This window comes from Thunnus albacares, chromosome 9, assembly GCF_914725855.1.
Source record: "Thunnus albacares chromosome 9, fThuAlb1.1, whole genome shotgun sequence".
Lineage (NCBI taxonomy): Eukaryota > Metazoa > Chordata > Actinopteri > Scombriformes > Scombridae > Thunnus > Thunnus albacares.
Window position 1 is genome coordinate 1,116,110 of NC_058114.1, and position 18,120 is coordinate 1,134,229.

An 18,120-nucleotide genomic window follows, 5' to 3' on the forward strand; every position below is an offset into this window, starting at 1 on the left:
TAGTAAAGAGTATTTGTATATTTCTTAAAACATGTCAGGAGGGGACCTTCCACTTTAATTTTTAAGGTTAACATCAAACCAAAAGTTCTTACTGTTAGAAATCAAATACATTATATTCAGTTAACTGCAGGAGTCACTACACTTCATATCAGAGTAAAGGATCCATTCACACTCAGGAGAAAGAGATGTCATGTCAAGTAACTGAACGTTTTTGGGTGGAGAAACCATATTTGACCAGCAGAGTATTTTTTTTTATGTTTCTTAAAAGATTTCTGGAGATCTTTTAACATGTCGTCATTTATTTTGTTGTTAAATTTTGCGAGATGTGAACTGGTTTTGGTTTGTGTTAGATGCTGATTGGATGCAGGCAGATAAAGGGCGTTAAAAAAAAATCCCTCTGCCTCTCCCTCCCTCACAGATCTGCAGCTCTGCTCGGAGTCATGAGGTAAGAACCGACCGCTCCTTCTTTTTCTGCCTTTAACTCATATTTATCTCGTTTTTTGCCTCATACTAACCCGGGTTAACCGCCCAGGCTTTATCAGCTCGGCTCGGTCCGGTTTGGCCCGGTTGTGGGAATAAAGACAATAATAAGAGGCTCTTTGATTAGCGTTGATCAGACGGGAGGAGGCTGATGTGACTCCACGTTTTAAAAACCTGCAGGTCAGATTTTTAAGATTTAAATCCGATTTTTAAGATTTGAATTTGATTCATAAATGTGCGTTTTCATCCTTCATGCGGGTTTTTGGGGGGATGGGAGGATGCGCCCCCCCACCCTCCTCCTCCTTCATGCAGGCTGAGGGATGGAGGATGGAGGAGCTGATGAATCATAGATGTCGTCAGTAAAGCAGCAGCAGCTAAAACAGCCAACATTCAGATATTTAGAGGTCGAATATTAAAAACAGATTTCCAGTTTCATGCTGCAAATAAAATCAGAAATGTGTTGGCGTGTGTGTGTGTGTGTGTGCGCGTGCGTGTGTGTGTGTGTGTGTGTGTGTCTATGAAATGCATCATATATCTAAATGTGATTTTTAACGACGTGAAAGTCACATCTGAAGCGCTTTATGTGTATTATTCACATGTTGAATCATACATGTGAGTATTTGTTGGATCTGTTTGGTTTTTTTTGTTTCCGGCTGGTTGATGATTTTTCGCCCTGAACGTCTCCTGCAGTCTGTCCCAGTCTGTGCTGGTTTCACTGGTTCATTAAACTCTGATTCTTCTGCATGAAGAGCTTCAGTGCTGTTTAATATTCATGTATCCTGTCCTGAGTCTCTATTTTAGTATAGAGGTTTGTTTATCTGTATCTCAGCCTGTTTACTGATGGATTCATTCGTTGTTTGTCAGCTGTCTCTATTTTGAAAGTGAAAGGTTTAACAGAAGATAAAAATCTGATTTAATTTGGTTTAATCATCCTGTTATCTATCTATGAAATATCACAGGATTACAGGAATATTGTAGGTTTCCTGCTCTGCTGCTGGTTTATTGTTGGTTTATTGGATTGTAAAGCATGAATATATGATACAGTATATATAATATATATAATAATATAAAGGTAACATTGCTGTAGTGTCTGCGTCTGAGGTGTTGACAGCTGAACTCTGGTCATATTCTGTATGTTTGATCAATTAATTGATCTACTACCAACCAGCACCAAATGTGGATTCATCCGCCGCTGAAAATAGTCCCAAACAATTGCAATATTTCCTCCTGTTTACTGAGCCTTTTCTAAACATGAAACTTTATATTGTTGGCCGTTTTTTTAAGATCTCCAGAAGGAACCAATGAGCTTGGAGGTGACAGAGTAGTGAAGGAGGAAAGTATTAGGAGACAGACTAACATGTTTAGGGCTGCAATTAACAATCGTTTTCATCAGTATTTAATCATTTTGAGTTTTAAAGAAAGAATGTCCAAATGATGATTCCAGCTTCCAGCTTCTGTGAATATTTTCAGGTTCCTTTAGTCCTTGATGACTAAATTAGAGCTTCAACTAATGACGATGACGATTATTTTCTCGATTATAAAATGTCAGAAAATGATGAAAAATGTGGATCAGTGTTCCCTGAAGCCCAAGATGTCGTCTTCAAATGTCTTGTTTTGTCCACAACACAAAGATATTCAGTTTACTGTCATAAAGACTAAATAAACCAGAAAATATTCACATTTAAGAAGCTGGAATCAGAGAATTTTGACTTTTTGACAGACACAGACAAATGATGTTGTCCTGCCAATTACTTCTGATAATACACAGATACACACTGCTATGTGTCGTTCTGGAGTCACATGATCAAACCACCTCGACTGGTTTAATTTGGAGGATTTGTTGTGATGTGATCTGGGGGTTTGGAGGGTGGACCAGACCTCTGTAGCTCCTCATCGCTGCTGGAGGCTAGCAGCTCCAGGCTACATTAGATGATACTAGCATCACACACTGCAATCTCCAGGTGCATCGTGGGTAATGGAGGCTGCAGATTTCGACAAGGAAGTGTGTTGAATAAATAAGACGATGTCTGTCCATCATGAGTCTGATGATGTCACACAGGTGAAATGATGAATCTGTGGAGACTCTTTAACCAGTCTCTGGTTGCCATGTGCTTAAAAGTATAATTTGGTATTTTTGAATATAATCTGGTGTTTTGTAGAACCTTTTTCTGTGGCGTTAAATCTTAACTTTCATTATTTGAGTTTATGTCGAGCTCACATAGTGCAGTTTCCTAAATAAAGCAGGCGTGTTGGGAGCATCAGTAACATCAAATTGACACATTTTTGCACCAAAAATGTGTCTTCATGTTTAAAAGTTTATCTTAAATAATTTTACACATATTTTACATTTTACTGGTAAAACTGATGCTGGTTGAGTTGCTATTGAGTTAAGTTGTGCTGGTTTTATTAGACAGGTGGACAGCAGTCAGAACTGGACTGGAGGTGGATTTAAAAGGTTAAATACAGACGATCCACAACAACAAGAGAGAAACTGGACTTCAGAATCAAAATAGAAACACAGTCCTGCTGTTAAATGGATCCTTAGTTTTGGTTCTTTACTGTGTTTATTTGCAGATTTGATCATTTTCCTGAACAGCAAGTTCATTTCCATCCACCTGTTTTTAATATAACCTGAGTGGAAACACCAGAGATAAAAAATAAAATGTAAAAGACGAGTGATGGAGGATGAGTCTGGGTGTGGCTGCCGGCAGCTGCTCTGCTGTCTGAGCTCAGAGTCTCCTCATGAAGGAAAAATCCAGAATCTGTTTCAGCTGCAGATTCACCTCAAAATCAGACAGGAAGAGAGTTTATTACAGCACCTGAGTGTAGATTTTTGTTTTATGTGTTTCAGCTTGTTTGTTTTAGTTTATTTCTTTGAAAATCAACCTGCAGAGAGATTAAACTTCCTGCTCTTTTTATTCAAGAAATGACCAAAAATTCACTTTTCACTACATCTGTCGTTGCTCATCTGTTGAAGTACTGAAGAAGTACTCAGATCCTTTAGTGCAGTAAAAGTACCAATACAACAATGTAAAAAATACTCCAATACAAGTGAAAGTCCTGCACGAAAAATCCTCCTACAGTAAAAGTACATAAGTATTATGAGCTTGATGTAGTTAAAGTATTGCAGTAAAAGTACATAAGTATTATGAGCTTGATGTAGTTAAAGTATTGCAGTAAAAGTACATAAGTATTATGAGCTTGATGTAGTTAAAGTATTGCAGTAAAAGTACATAAGTATTATGAGCTTGATGTAGTTAAAGTATTGCAGTAAAAGTAGTGGTTTGGTCCCTCTGACTGATATATTATTATATATGACATCATTAGATTATTAATAGTGAAGCATCAGTGTTAGAGCAGCATGTTACTGTTGTAGCTGCTGGAGGTGGAGCTAGTTTACACTACTTTATATACAGTTAGCTAGTTTAGTCCCGTTTCTGTGTTTGTGTGGTTTTCTGCAGAGTCCTCCCACTCTCACTGATATGTATGTTAGGGGTTAATATTCCTGTCAGTGACCAAGACACTGGCAAAAGAACTGGAACGGGTCTGTCAGCGTTCAGCTGCTCTCTGCTCCCAGTGTTTGTATAAGATGGGTCAAATTTCCTTATCAGTTTCCACAGGGGGATCAATAAACTTCTACTTCTTCTTCTTAATCTACCGTCTGCACATTAATCTGAAGAGTCACAACATGATTAAAGATCCAAGAACTGGACTTGGTTGTAGATTCAACCCTCCTTTGATAACTACGACCTGGATGACTGAGAATCTTCACAGACGTGATTAAAGATGTTTTGGTTGCACAGAATTAATCGATTATTTTCTCGATTCATGGATTAGTTGTTTGGTCTATAAAATGTCAGTGGATCATTGTTTCCCAAGACGACGTCCTCAGATGTCATATTCAGTTTACTGTCATAGAGACAAAAGAAACCAGAAGATATTCACACACTCAAAGCCATAAATTGATTATCAAAATAGTTGGGGGATTAATTTTTGATTAATGGACAAATCTCCTGATGTTCAGAAGGAGTTTCGGGTCGTGACGGTTCAGGCGGCTCTGCCTGTGACTCAGCGAGCCTTCGGGGGGGGGGGGGCAGGAAGTTCTTCCTCTCTAAACTGGAAAAGGCCAGCGAGAGGCAGCGAGAGGCAGCGAGAGGCGTCTGTGATGTAACGTTACATAACGAGAGAAACAGCGATGTGATGTTTGAGCTGCAGTCAGAGAGCTCTCACCTCTGACCTCTGACCTCTGACCTCTGATAATCTGCAAAATAATCTGCAACTGTCGATAACGGATGAATCATGATAAAATGATATCTATCTATCTATCTATCTATCTATCATCTATCTATCTATCTATCTATCTATCTATCTATCATCTATCTATCTATCTATCCAAAATAATTTGAATAAGTTAAAAGTGTGTGTGTGTGAGTGAGTGTGTGTGTGTGTGAGAGTGTGTGAGGGTGAGTGTGTGTATGTGTGTGTGTGTGTGTGTGTGAGTGTGTATGTGTGTGTGTGTGAGTGAGTGTGTGTGTGAGTGTGTGTGTGTGAGGGTGAGTTTCTGTGTGTGTGTGTGTGTGTGTGTGTGTGTATGTGTGTGAGTGTGTGTGTGTGTATGTGTGTGTGTGTGTGTGTGTGAGTGTGTATGTGTGTGTGTGTGAGTGAGTGTGTGTGTGTGAGTGTGTATGTGTGTGTGTGTGAGTGAGTGTGTGTGTGAGTGTGTGTGTGTGTGTGTGTGTGTGTGTGTGTGAGTGTCAGTGTGTGTGTGTGTGTGTGTGTGTGTGTGTGTGTGTGAGTGTCAGTGTGTGTGTGTGAGTGTCAGTGTGTGTGTGTGTGTGAGTGTGTGTGAGTGTGTGTGTGTGTGAGTGTGTGTGTGTGTATGTGTGTGTGTGTGAGTGAGTGTGTGTGTGAGTGTGTGTGTGTGTGTGTGTGTGTGTGTGTGTGTGTGTGTGTGTGTGAGTGTCAGTGTGTGTGTGTGTGTGTGTGTGTGTGTGTGAGTGTGTGTGAGTGTCAGTGTGTGTGTGTGTGTGTGTGTGAGTGTCAGTGTGTGTGTGTGTGTGTGTGTGTGTGAGTGTGTGTGTGTGTGAGTGTGTGTGTGTGAGTGTGAGTGTGTGAGTGTGAGTGTGTGCGTCTCATAGCATCGTTTTCAGAGAGAAAGCTGTAAAAAGCCACTGAACACTACCTGCTCAGCACCAAACAGACACAGTTAGCTGTATCTTAAAGACATGCTGAGTTTTGGTGAGAAACACTGAGTGTAAACAGGAACTTTAGTTTGTTTTTAGTTGCTGACTTTGGAAAAACAACTCAAGGTCCACTTACTAGCTTGTTCCAGAGCTTTCACTGGTGGAGTTTGCCCAGTTACCAGGGAACTGTAGTCTGTGTTGGATTACAAGTCGAAATGTAAAGTTCGTGTCATGAAAGCGCTGCACAAGGTGTTTTGGTGTCTCCTGTGTTTGTTGGTTACCAAACTGACATCCACACTTTCAACACTTTGAGTTGATCTATCACCCTTTCCTGGAAGAAATATTACAACTTCGCTGACAAGAATCAAATAAACTACAAACCCCAAAAGAGAGAGCAGCATATGTTTTCTGTGAGACAGCTGAAGAAGTTAAAGATGAAATTGAATCAATCATCACCTGTTTCATGAACCTCCATAAGTGACAGAAAGAGAAACAACATGTTTCACATTTGATTCTGTGAACACCAGTGTGGCCGTGCTGTGTGAGCGCTGACTCACTCTGTGATCACATGACTGTTGGTTGTTGTTGTGAATGAATGAAGCTGCAGTAAAAGTTTCATCCACAAACAGCTTCTCTTCTTCTGCTGTTACTGGATGACTTTAGTCCAAACATACTCGATAGGCGGAACGTCTGCAGCCGAATAACAATTTAATCCCGGAACAAAATTTACCTGCAACCTTTTGAGTGACCAGTGGTGGAAAGTAACTAAATACATTTACTCAAGTACTGCACTCAAGTACAGTTTTGAGGTACTTGTACTTTACTTGAGTATTTCCATGTGATGCTACTTTCTACATTTCAGAGGGAAATATTGTACTTTCTACTCCACTACATTTATTTGACAGCTTTAGTTACTTTTCAGATGAAGATTTGACACAATGGATAATATAACAAGCTTTTAAAATACAACACATTGTTAAAGATGAAACCAGTGGTTTCCAACCTTTTTGGCTTTTGACGTCTTACAAAAAGCAGTGTGTAGTCGGGGTCACATTTCACATGTCTATGAGTTGTTAACAGCTCCACCAAATAGTGATTTTTCCCTCTAAACTTCTCACATGCTTTCATTTCAATAAATGTTCAAATGATCCAATATTTCAGCAAAAATCAAAGATTAGAGAAAAAGTCCAAAAACTGAAAACAGATTTGTGTATCAGAACTTTGTTTTTTCTTCTTTCCTCTCCCATTAATCATCTCACCACCCCTCAGATTTATCTGCTGACCCTTTGGAGGGGCCCCGACCCCTAGGTTGGGAACCACTGGACTAAACTAGCTAACTGTATATAAAGTAGTGTAAACTAGCTCCACCTCCAGCAGCTACAACAGTAACATGCTGCTCTAACACTGATGCTTCACTATTAATAATCTAATGATGTCATATATAATAATATATCAGTCAGAGGGACCAAACCACTACTTTTACTGCAATACTTTAACTACATCAAGCTCATAATACTTATGTACTTTTACTGCAATACTTTAACTACATCAAGCTCATAATACTTATGTACTTTTACTGCAATACTTTAACTACATCAAGCTCATAATACTTTTTTTCATGAAGGACTTTTACTTGTAATGGGGTATTTGTACGTTGCTGTATTGGTACTTTTACTGCACTAAAGGATCTGAGTACTTCTTCCAGCTCTGCTCCTGCTTTTAAAATGTATAAATAGTCATATAGTTTATATTTTTGCATAAGAAGTGTCAAGTTTTAAAACCCTGAAATACAAAACAAAACTCTGCTTTTAGAGACATTTTCTAATGTTTGATGATTCAGTTGATTCTCACTGACCGCCATTTTCTCCTTCACCTCCTCCTTCTTTGCCTGGAGGATGCGGTTGCCGTAGTAACCAGACAGTCTCAGAGGGAAAAGAGAGCAAGAGGCAGGCTTGGAGGATGTGGGGGGGTAGCGGTGGTGGGTGTGATCGACACTCTCTTTGTTCAGACACAAAACACTTTAATACATGAACATTTACTGTTGAGCAGGTTAAGAATCAAACTGACAGGAGTTTTGTTTTTTACAGACTAATAAATGATCTTAACTGGACTGTAGATCAGGTGTGTTGTGGAGGAAGGACATCAGATGACCTTCATCTGGCATTTTAATAAGACCTGTATAGAAACATGAACCTAAAATAGCTTTTAGTAACACATAGTTTCCATCCAACTGTAGCCCAAATGTGCAGAAAATCATCAAAAGAAAATGTAGTGAATGTTTGTTTCCTTCCGCTGCTGTTGAGTGAACATCAGCAGATACACTAAAATTCTCCAGTCGCTGCCATTAAACCGCTGCAGAAGAAGAGGAAACAACGAGATGACATCATTAAAAGAGCAACAGTCAAAGCTCAAATGATGGGAAACATGATGGAAACATGACGTTTCTGTTAGTTTCATGTATCGATGTGAGGAAGGTTACAGTCTCCTCATCATCGCTCCACACAGATCTGATGTTTTCAGCTCTTCAGTGACGTTTAAGTCACATGACTCATCATTTATTCACTCAAGTCTGTGTTCAGACCTCTCATTCATTTGAGTGGAGGTGGTGTGTTGATGCAGCGTTGGCAACACATGATGACATCATCCAGCAAGGCGCAACGCCGGCCAATCACAAACATGCGAGTGGTGGTTTACTTTGTAACGTGTTTCAGCTGTTTTACCTCGAGATCATAACAACGAAAGATAAAACAGTTGCTGCTGTGATAACTTTACAGAATTGTAAAATCTGTGTTTTGTATCTGTTTAACTTTAACTGCATTAATATTCCTGGATCATATTTCATGTCTAATCGTTACTTTAAACTACACGCAGCGTTTTGCATTGTTTTAACGCAGGACATTTGCTTTAATTGATTCGTCCTCTGCCAGGCGCACAAACTTCTTTCGATATTCCAAGATTTTTTCAAATTCTTTCCTCTCAGTTTTTTTTTATGCACAAACTGAAATTGTGAATAAAAACATGTTGATGGAAACGTCTTCTGTCTCTCTGACGGTGGCAGTGTCGTGTTTCCAAAGATTGTTGCTCAAAACCCAAAATTACAATTTACAATTTACAAAAAATCACTTATTTGTTGTTTTCTGACGTCCCTGGAGCTGTTTCACCATCATCCAACATTAATGTTTTCCAGTTGTTGGCATTTCCATTGTGCAATGCATTGTGGGAGAATAGTGTCCATCAGTCTGCGTACTGTTTTTAGTGAACTTTATTTTGTCTGAACATACAGACTGAACTGATGTTTGATTGTAAATCAGCAGAAGTGAAAATGTTATTTAGTTTTTTTTACAGTAAAGAAGGAGAAAAAGAAGTGAAATCCTGCTACTATAGTTTGTTTACGTAGCCTCCGGAGCCGGAGGAAGCTTCCTGAAAGCTGACCAATCAGAACAGATGAGCCCATCAGGAGGCGGGGCCTTAAAGAGACAGGAGCTAAAACGGCCTGTTTCAGACAGAGGCTGAACTGAGGGGCTGCATAAAGGACCAGTAGAAGATCAATAAGGAGTTTTTAACTGGAAATCATGCAAAGATATTCCAGTAGAGCCCCAGAATATAAACATAGGAAATGTGGAAACGTGCAGGATTCCTCTTTAAGTCCTCAGACGCTCTGATGCTTCTTGAGAAGAGATTCACTCAGTTTCTCTTCCTGTTTCTTCTCTTCATGCCTTCGTCTCATATCGGGGTCACAGGCATTGGATCGGTCGTTTCCATAGCAACTGTACCGTTAACAGGCTCCACTGTTTCTCGTTAAGGCTCTGTCTGATTCGTTATCCTCTCGGGAGCTGCACATTTTCTACCCAGCATGCCTTGCAGCGGCTGCAGCAGAGGGCTCTGTGTGTGTGTGTGTGTGTGTGTGTGTGTGTGTGTGTATCAGATGACAAGCGAGGCAGAGAGAGACATCACTTGGATGTAAATGTGTCACCATGGCAATGGTGGGGGATGTGGGAGTGTTACCATGGTAACGCAGAACATCAATATGTTAGATGTCTTTGATGGGAAACACCGAAATTACACACACACACACACACACACACACACACACACACACACCAGCTGAGGTCTGCAGTATCAAAGCACCTTCACACACACATTTGTCCTTGTGTACTTGTGTAATTAAACCTGAAATAAATCTAATCTGAACACTGAAACATCACGTCATAGAAAATATGTCCTCACTAGGATCAGACAATATAACAAAAACATTTTATCACAAGCATTTTCTTTTTCTTATTCATCAGTATCTGTGTCCTTCATCACTGATAGTAGAGAGATGACAGGAAACGAGGAAGTGAGTTCTCGCTTGGACTAAGACGTTGCAGTTCACGGTCGGCGTCCCAGCCCCTAAACAGACCAAGACCTCCATCTGTCCTGAAACTTAAAGGGATGCATTTTGGGAAATATAATTTGAATGAATGTATGAAGTTTGTCAACATCAACATCATCCAAACATGAACATAAACCCACAAACAACACTCCAACAATGGAAATACAACAAATATACAAACAGCTCCACAAGCATAAAACACAATAAACAAATAAAACAAAACCTGTGCAGCCATTAATGTTGAACGCTGTATATTTGACCCAGTTCATATAGAACAGAATATCTGTCATATGTTCATGTTCAGAAAACACAAAAAGGTTTCAAAATAATACTGTATATATACACTAAATCATGCTATAAAGGACAGTTCACAGATTCTTTCATCTTCAATCACACCTCTGTATTTTCCAGTTTTAATAATTTGGGGGTAATATACCACATCTCTTATCTTAGATGTTCAGATTGATTCCTCTCTCCTGTCTGTAGTACGCTGAATATAAAGCAGCCAGCAGCCGGTTAGCTTAGCTTAGCATAAAGACTGGAAACAGGTAGAAACAGCTAGCCAGGCTCTGTGCCTTCCAGCACCTCTAAAGCTCACTGATTATGTCTTGTTTGTTTAATCTGAACAATAACCGAAATATTAAAACAACAGTATGTATCATGATATACATGAAGTCACCGTTTCTGTTTAGAGTTTAATTTAAAATTCCTGAGTAATAGATTCAGAACTTGATTATCTGAACTGCTGTCAGAGAATCTGTTTAAATAAACAGATTATACAAAAAAAATCTCTTTTTATCTTTAATCTTGTCAGTATAATCTGTATAAATCCCACTGTGTGATATATTTACAGTTTATATCTTTAGTCTGTTACAGTCATCAGTTAAAATTCTTTATCTTCGACTGTTAGCGTCTACAGCTAACATGCTAGCAGCTCTGAATGCTAACATGATGTTTAGCAGGTGTTTTTTATCATGTCTGTGTCTGTTTACTATATATGTACAATATTTACTCTCCTCCATTTTATTTGGTTATCTGAAGTCTGAGTGTTGACATGTAAACTAATAAACTCCTTTATGCTAAAAATCCAACGATGCAACTCTGCGCTTTTTATAGATGCAAAATTATCGTCACCGTTTTTTTTTAAAGGGAGTTTTTCTTTGTCTGAATCGAGGGTCTAAGGACGGAGGATGTTGTGTTGCTGTACAGACTGTAAATCCTTCTGAGGCAGATTTGTGATTTGTGACTAATCGATTAATTGATCATGAAAATAATCGTTAGTTGCAGCCTTAATGTAGTTTATTATCATAGAGAGCTACTTTACTTTTGCTACTGATGATGAAGCTTCAGCCTGGTTTATCTGCAGCAGCTTTATATGTGTGTGTGTGTGTGTGTGTGTGTGTGTGTGTGTGTGTGTGTGTATTGATTGCGATCAGATGGTCACATCGGGTTATAGGAGGTTAAATTGATTTTTCCGGCTGTTCGTCTGTTTCATAACAAACTGATGATTTTCGCTGATCAGACCGTCGGCTGGAAAATATTCTTCTTACTTCGCATATCAGCTGTTTTTTAATCAAATATATTAAATTATTAAAACAAAATGAGAAAGTCTGGTACAGTGCAGTGAGTCAGAGCTCTGCAGTCTGAAGCTGGTCTGACCCACAATCCCCTGGGGCTCAGCGCCTCATAATGAATGCAGCAGTCTGCGCTGACTTCAGATCTGCTGCTCTGAGCAGAAACCTGACGACAAAGTCAGAAACATGTCTGAATATCAGACGAAAAACAAACAAAAAAACAAACAAACAAACACCCGGCTGATCCGAGCGCGTCACTGCTGCAGCTTCAGCTTCCTGCGATGTTTGTCGTTCCAGCTCCGCGTCTCCGCAGTGAAGGTCACACACTGATTCAGCAGCTGTAGACCGCACTGAGCATGTGCAGATCTGACCCCGAACAAATGACCTCACCGTGTCACACACGCTCAGTCTGATCTGTTGATTTATTTATGTAACAGAGCTGGAAATGTAGAGAGAGAGGTATTTTTCATTTGTTTAATCTTTGGAAAGATTTTTTGACATTTTCATCCTAAAACAAACTTAATTAATAAAAATTTGGTGCTTTAAAATTCCACCCATGAACACCTTATTTATACAAGTTAAATTTTATTATTTATTATCTCCTGCAGGGCCTCAGTGTAACATACACACACAAAAGACAAGTGTGCACAATAAATACAGAATAAAAAATCTACAATATACATAACAATCAATACAAAAATACAAAAATTTTACACATTAAATTGATATATTTATAGGCAAAATGGACGAAGTAAACAGAGCAGGCTGGCTGAGCACATGTGCTGCTTTACAGCGACGTCCTGTTTACACTTTAATGAAACCACCGAGAAAGGAGGACAGACACATGAATAAAACAGAGAGTTGAGAATATTCAGTTACTGAGAGGTTCACATCATTCATTAACATTAAAAGTTAAAAACGCGCAGAGCAATAAGCAGAAGTTAAAAAGAGGCTTTAATAAACGAATTTATTATGAGAGAAAATCAAAATAGATTGAAAATGTGATTAAATGTCACAGATATAAGCTTTACATGTCTCTGTTTTGTGTACAGTAACTAAGTACATTTTACTTCAGTACAGTTTTGAAGTACTTGTACTTTACTTGAGTATTTCCATTTGATGCTACTTAATACTTCATTTATTTGACAGCTGTAGTTACTTTTCAGATTGATATTATCTGTATATATATCTTTTTTTATATAATATGCATTGTTATAGATTAGACTACCCAACACTATAAGATATTAACATCAGATTTACTTTGACAACATTAAATTCTTAAAGGCCATTTTGCTTAAAGGACCAGTATGTAGAATTTACTGGCATTTAGCAGTGAGGTTGCATATATATATATATATATATATATGTGTGTGTGTGTGTGTGTGTGTTTTATTATACACTAATTAACCCATACTTATGAATATTATATTCCATTTCTGCCAATATATCCCTCTAAATCCTACAACCTGGTACTCTAATGAGCACTTTCACATTGATACTTAAAGTATTTCCTGCTTTGCCTTGTTAGTAATCCAGCCTTGATGTTTGCTAACATGTTAGCCACGACTACTTTATAAACTGATAATATGTCAGCTTGTTTCCTGTCCTCACATCTCTCACAGCCTGTTGTTGTTTGTGCCAAAACAAGATTCCAATTAGATTTTTCTTTTGCCTGCAGAGGAGACGAAAAACATGAAAAGCAGTAACGAATAACGAGTGTTAAATCTGATTCGGGGTCAGAGCGAGTCGAGGCTGGAAACAGCCGGAGGAGAAACTTAGATAACATGTTATCTAACAGACTGTCGCCAAGCTTCCTGTCGGTCCGTTCAGAGCCGACCGAGCCAAAAAACATCGATCCAAAGTGAAGCTGGAGTGGATCTGACAGATAATTAGTCTCCCTGTGAGCCATCTGCTGCCAGTAGGAGGAGGAGGAGGAGGAGGAGGAGGAAGACATCTTGTTTCCTCCTGAACATGAAACACACCAAACCAGACAGAAACACAGAGAGAAGTTGCTGTTTGTTTAGAGATTTTAACAGAATCAGATCTGAGTTACAGTTTATTTGCAGGAAGATGCATTTTGTCTGAATATGATGTGATCACGACTTGATTCTTCTGTCAGGAAGCTGCAGGGGAAAAGTTCACTTCCTGTACTGTAATGTCACATGTTCAGGTTTACTGTTGCATCATTTTAGCTCCTCATTTGGAGGATTTGTTTAAAGATGAGGGTCATCTGTTCCACTCTGATCTGTTTTATGCTCTTTCTTTAAAGGAAAATTCTAGTGATTTTCTATATTTTTCTTATTGTCAACATGAAAACGTGAAGCTGTTATTAGTCTTTGGAGCCGTTTCTAAACAAACTAATGTGACCAAACTCTTCATGATGAAGGAACATGTGACTCAGAGCAGCGCTGTGACTCACTGACGTGTTTTTAATCAGATATATCAGCTTTGATACACACACAATACTTGTTAGTAGATCAGTTCATTGTTGGTTTCGAATATTGTTTTTGGGAGTCGGACAATCTGCGTTTTCTTTTACTTCAAGATAGAACATGATAGATGATAGAGTGGTTGAGCTATACTAATAATAATAATAATAATTATATATATATATACATATATTTATAGATACATGTATGTGTGTGTGTAATTATCTATCTAACTGAATGCAGTGTGCAACATTATGAGAAAGCTTGAATGTGGAGTACCACAGGGCAGCTGTTTGGGGCCACTATTATATTCAGTATTTAGCAGAGTCGGATGGCCTTATTTACAGCCTATTCAACTTTATATATGGAATCAAATACTTTTATTGATTTAAACATGAGCCTTGAGCGTGAACTTAATATGCTTTATAAAATATAAATATATAAAACTGTCTCATAGAGCTCCTGGATATTACACTTGATGAGAAAATGTCTCTGTCTAATCAGTCATATAGACACAATTATATTACTAAGTTACAAAATTATGTATGTTTTAAGATTACCTTAAAAAGCATCACTGATGAGATGACTGTTTCCTCTCAGAAGCAAAGATGGAGGCAGACGTCGTTGCAGAGCTGTCAAACGTCTCAGGGAGCAGATCTGATTGGTCGGGCCGGTGTACAAAGTGTCTGACTTGTATGAATGTTAAGTTGATAAAAAACCTCCCTCATCACTCATTCCTGTCCTCCTCCTCCTCCTCCTCCTCCTCCTGCAGGGGGCACTGCAGAGTGTGAAGATGGCCAACGCCGTGGCTTCCTACGACCAGCTGGCCCACCAGGTGGAGGCGCTCCGCAAGGAGAACTCCCACCTGAGGAGGGAGCTGGAGGACAACTCCAACCACCTGTCCAAACTGGAGACCGAGACCTTCGGTATGAAGGTCAGTCTGAACCCAAACCGCCATGTTCACCTCGTGTTCCCGCGTCTCCCAAATCCTCCCGTCAGGTTTCACTCTGATGTTTTATCTTCAGAGCAGCTGCTGGATTCAGTTTGTGTCAGTTTGCTGATGCAACATTTGTACGTGATGAAGCTGTTTACAGGATTATCTCTCTGCAGGCTCACATTTATAGAAAGGAGCTGAAACTAAACTAAAAACAACTCAGTGATCAATCATTAATAATGGTTATGGTTATATGACTATCAGTAGTGGGGATGTTAGTGGGGAGGAAATCTTCACATTCAGCTAATTTGGGTGATTTTTCTTAACAAGTGACTTTAAATGATACTCAGTTATCAGAAATGTAAGTAATTTTTTGTCAGTTGACAATTTATTAATCAGCAGATAGTTTCAGCACAATTTAAAGTAAATGAAACATGAATGAAAACTTATGATCCTATATATATATATATATATATATATATATATATATAGTCTCTACATATATAATATAATATTATTGTCATGGTGAGTAGCAGGAATGGACAAATGATCCAACAAAGACTGAACAGAAAACCACTAAACTAATGAGACAACGAGGAACAGGTGACAAGACACGGGCTGGGAGCTGATAGGCTGAGAGCTGATAAGCTGGGAGCTGATAGGCTGAGAGCAGGGCGGGCGTGGAGGAACATGAACACAGGAGAGAAAACACAATACTCTAAATCACAACCCAGCATAAATCAAACCATCCCAGAATTACATAATCGTAGGCAAACAACACTATAAACGAACTAATAATGCGGTCTGTCAAACCCACCACCCAAACCATAAACAGGCAAAACCACATGACCAGAACACAGGAAACCCCAAAGAACACAAAAACACAAAGAGTCCAAAAAACAAACTGAATGTAATATAATATAATATAATATAATATAATATAATATAATATAATATAATATAATATAATATAATATAATATAATATAATAGGGTTGCAATTAATTTGTCATTGGGTCTATAAAATGTCAGAATTTTGTCAATTTTCTTTCAATTGACTAATTGTTGCAGCTCTATGATATAATATAATATAATATAATATAATATAATATAATATAATATAATATAATATAATATAATATAATATAATATAATATAATATAATATAATATAATATAATATATTGTGAAGTGAATGCTGCATGAAATAGTTTTGGATTTTGAGAACAGAATCATTAATTTATGTTTTTGTCTATGAACTGTATGTATTTATGTATTAATGTATCTTTCTTTTAAATAAATAGTACAACAGCTTTAATTCACTTTCTCTTCAAAATTCCTCCAAATGTTTAAAGTCAAAACTGTCAAATCTCTTTAAATAATCAATAAATACACAGAAGCCTGAAAAATCAGGTTAAGACCCAAATCCTGCTGGAGCACATAAATCCTATCAGCCGCACTCACACATACACACTCATACTTGTGCACACATGCACGTGACTACACACTGACACACACACACACGTGTCCAGATGCTGAGTGCAGCTGGATTATCAGGCAGAGCTCAGCTGGTTTTATCAGAATCAGGACGTCGACTCGTCCTCGCCGAGTGTTTCAGATGCACAGACTCACACGTTTCAGTCTGCAGCAGGTCGGTCTGCAGGACGACGGCTTCATGTCTCACCTGCAGCAGGTCGGTCTGCAGGACGACGGGTTCACGTCTCACCTGCAGCAGGTCGGTCTGCAGGACGACGGCTTCATGTCTCACCTGCAGCAGGTCGGTCTGCAGGACGACGGGTTCACGTCTCACCTGCAGCAGGTCGGTCTGCAGGACGACGGGTTCATGTCTCACCTGCAGCAAGTCGGTCTGCAGGACGACGGGTTCATGTCTCACCTGCAGCAGGTCGGTCTGCAGGACGACGGGTTCACGTCTCACCTGCAGCAGGTCGGTCTGCAGGACGACGGGTTCACGTCTCACCTGCAGCAGGTCGGTCTGCAGGACGACGGGTTCATGTCTCACCTGCAGCAGGTCGGTCTGCAGGACGACGGGTTCATGTCTCACCTGCAGCAGGTCGGTCTGCAGGGCGACGGGTTCTTCTGATGAATGCAGAGGGCAATTTTTAAATCTCCAGCATTGATAAAATAGTAAAGTCAGAGGACGGTCGTCAGCGTGTGAAGGAATAACTCTTTTTATTTTCGTCTGGGATTATGTGATATTTTAAATGCTGCTCGTGTATCTGATGTTGGATTTTGTTCTGACATACAAACAGAATTGAGGAGTTCAAAGCTGTCATACAGTCATGATCAGACAGTCTGACTTTCTCAACCTCAGATTCTTCTTTTCACTCTTTGGGAACATTTTTGTGACAGAAACTGGAGTGTTGTGTCAGTTTTAGTATCATATTGTGACTGTGATCACACTCTCCGTCTGTCTGACTCTTGTTGTTTTTTGTCCCGTTTGCTGCAGGAGGTGTTGAAGCAGCTGCAGAGTAAACTGGAGCAGGAGGCGGGAACGCTGGCTTCATCCGGGAGGAGCGACGTGCTGCACCAACTCAAAGGTCTCGATCTGTTTTCATGTCCGTGTTAAAACCAGAATCCTCTTGTTGTTTGTCTTCAGCAGCCGGACAGAAGCAGCAGATGAGCGTTACTCTATCTGACTCTACTGGTTTCTGATGCCGTGTGTCTGCAGAGCCTCCGATGGGACCAATCATCACTTACAGAAATGAATAGAGTCAATCAGCTAACCTGATTGGCTGCAGCTGGCTGTGCCTCGTTATGACTCAATCCAATTAAGAACCAGTTATTATGAATTTGATTGTCTGGTCTAGAATTCAATTCACTTTAACTGAGCTTAACAGCAGGAGTAGATGATAAATACCTTCAGTATTAAAAAGACAAAAACAAAAAATACACTAAAAACTCTACATTGATATTTATAAATAATTTGGAAATTATGCAACTGTCTTTACTGTCTACTACAACTGTCTACTAAATTATGAGGGATTATTGTTAGATGAAAATCTAAAACCAACACTGAACATTTTTATAAAAAGAAAACAGTCAAAATATTTCATGTGTTCACTGATGCGCTGCTCCTCTTATTTAACTTTGTATTACAGTTTAATTTATTCTTATTTTAAGTATTTT

General features: G+C 39.0%; 1 protein-coding gene across 1 annotated transcript in view; it reads left to right on the plus strand.

Annotated features, from left to right (window-relative positions):
- The first annotated feature begins 423 nt into the window (after window positions 1-423).
- Window positions 424-18,120, plus strand: part of apc2 (APC regulator of WNT signaling pathway 2) — a 47,504-nt gene continuing 29,807 nt past the window's right edge. Inside the window, exons 1-3 of the mRNA XM_044362214.1 lie at window positions 424-445; window positions 14,814-14,975; window positions 17,441-17,531. Of these exons, the coding sequence (XP_044218149.1) occupies window positions 14,835-14,975; window positions 17,441-17,531 (232 nt within the window). The 5' untranslated portion in view covers window positions 424-445; window positions 14,814-14,834. The remainder of the gene's footprint in view (window positions 446-14,813; window positions 14,976-17,440; window positions 17,532-18,120) is intronic.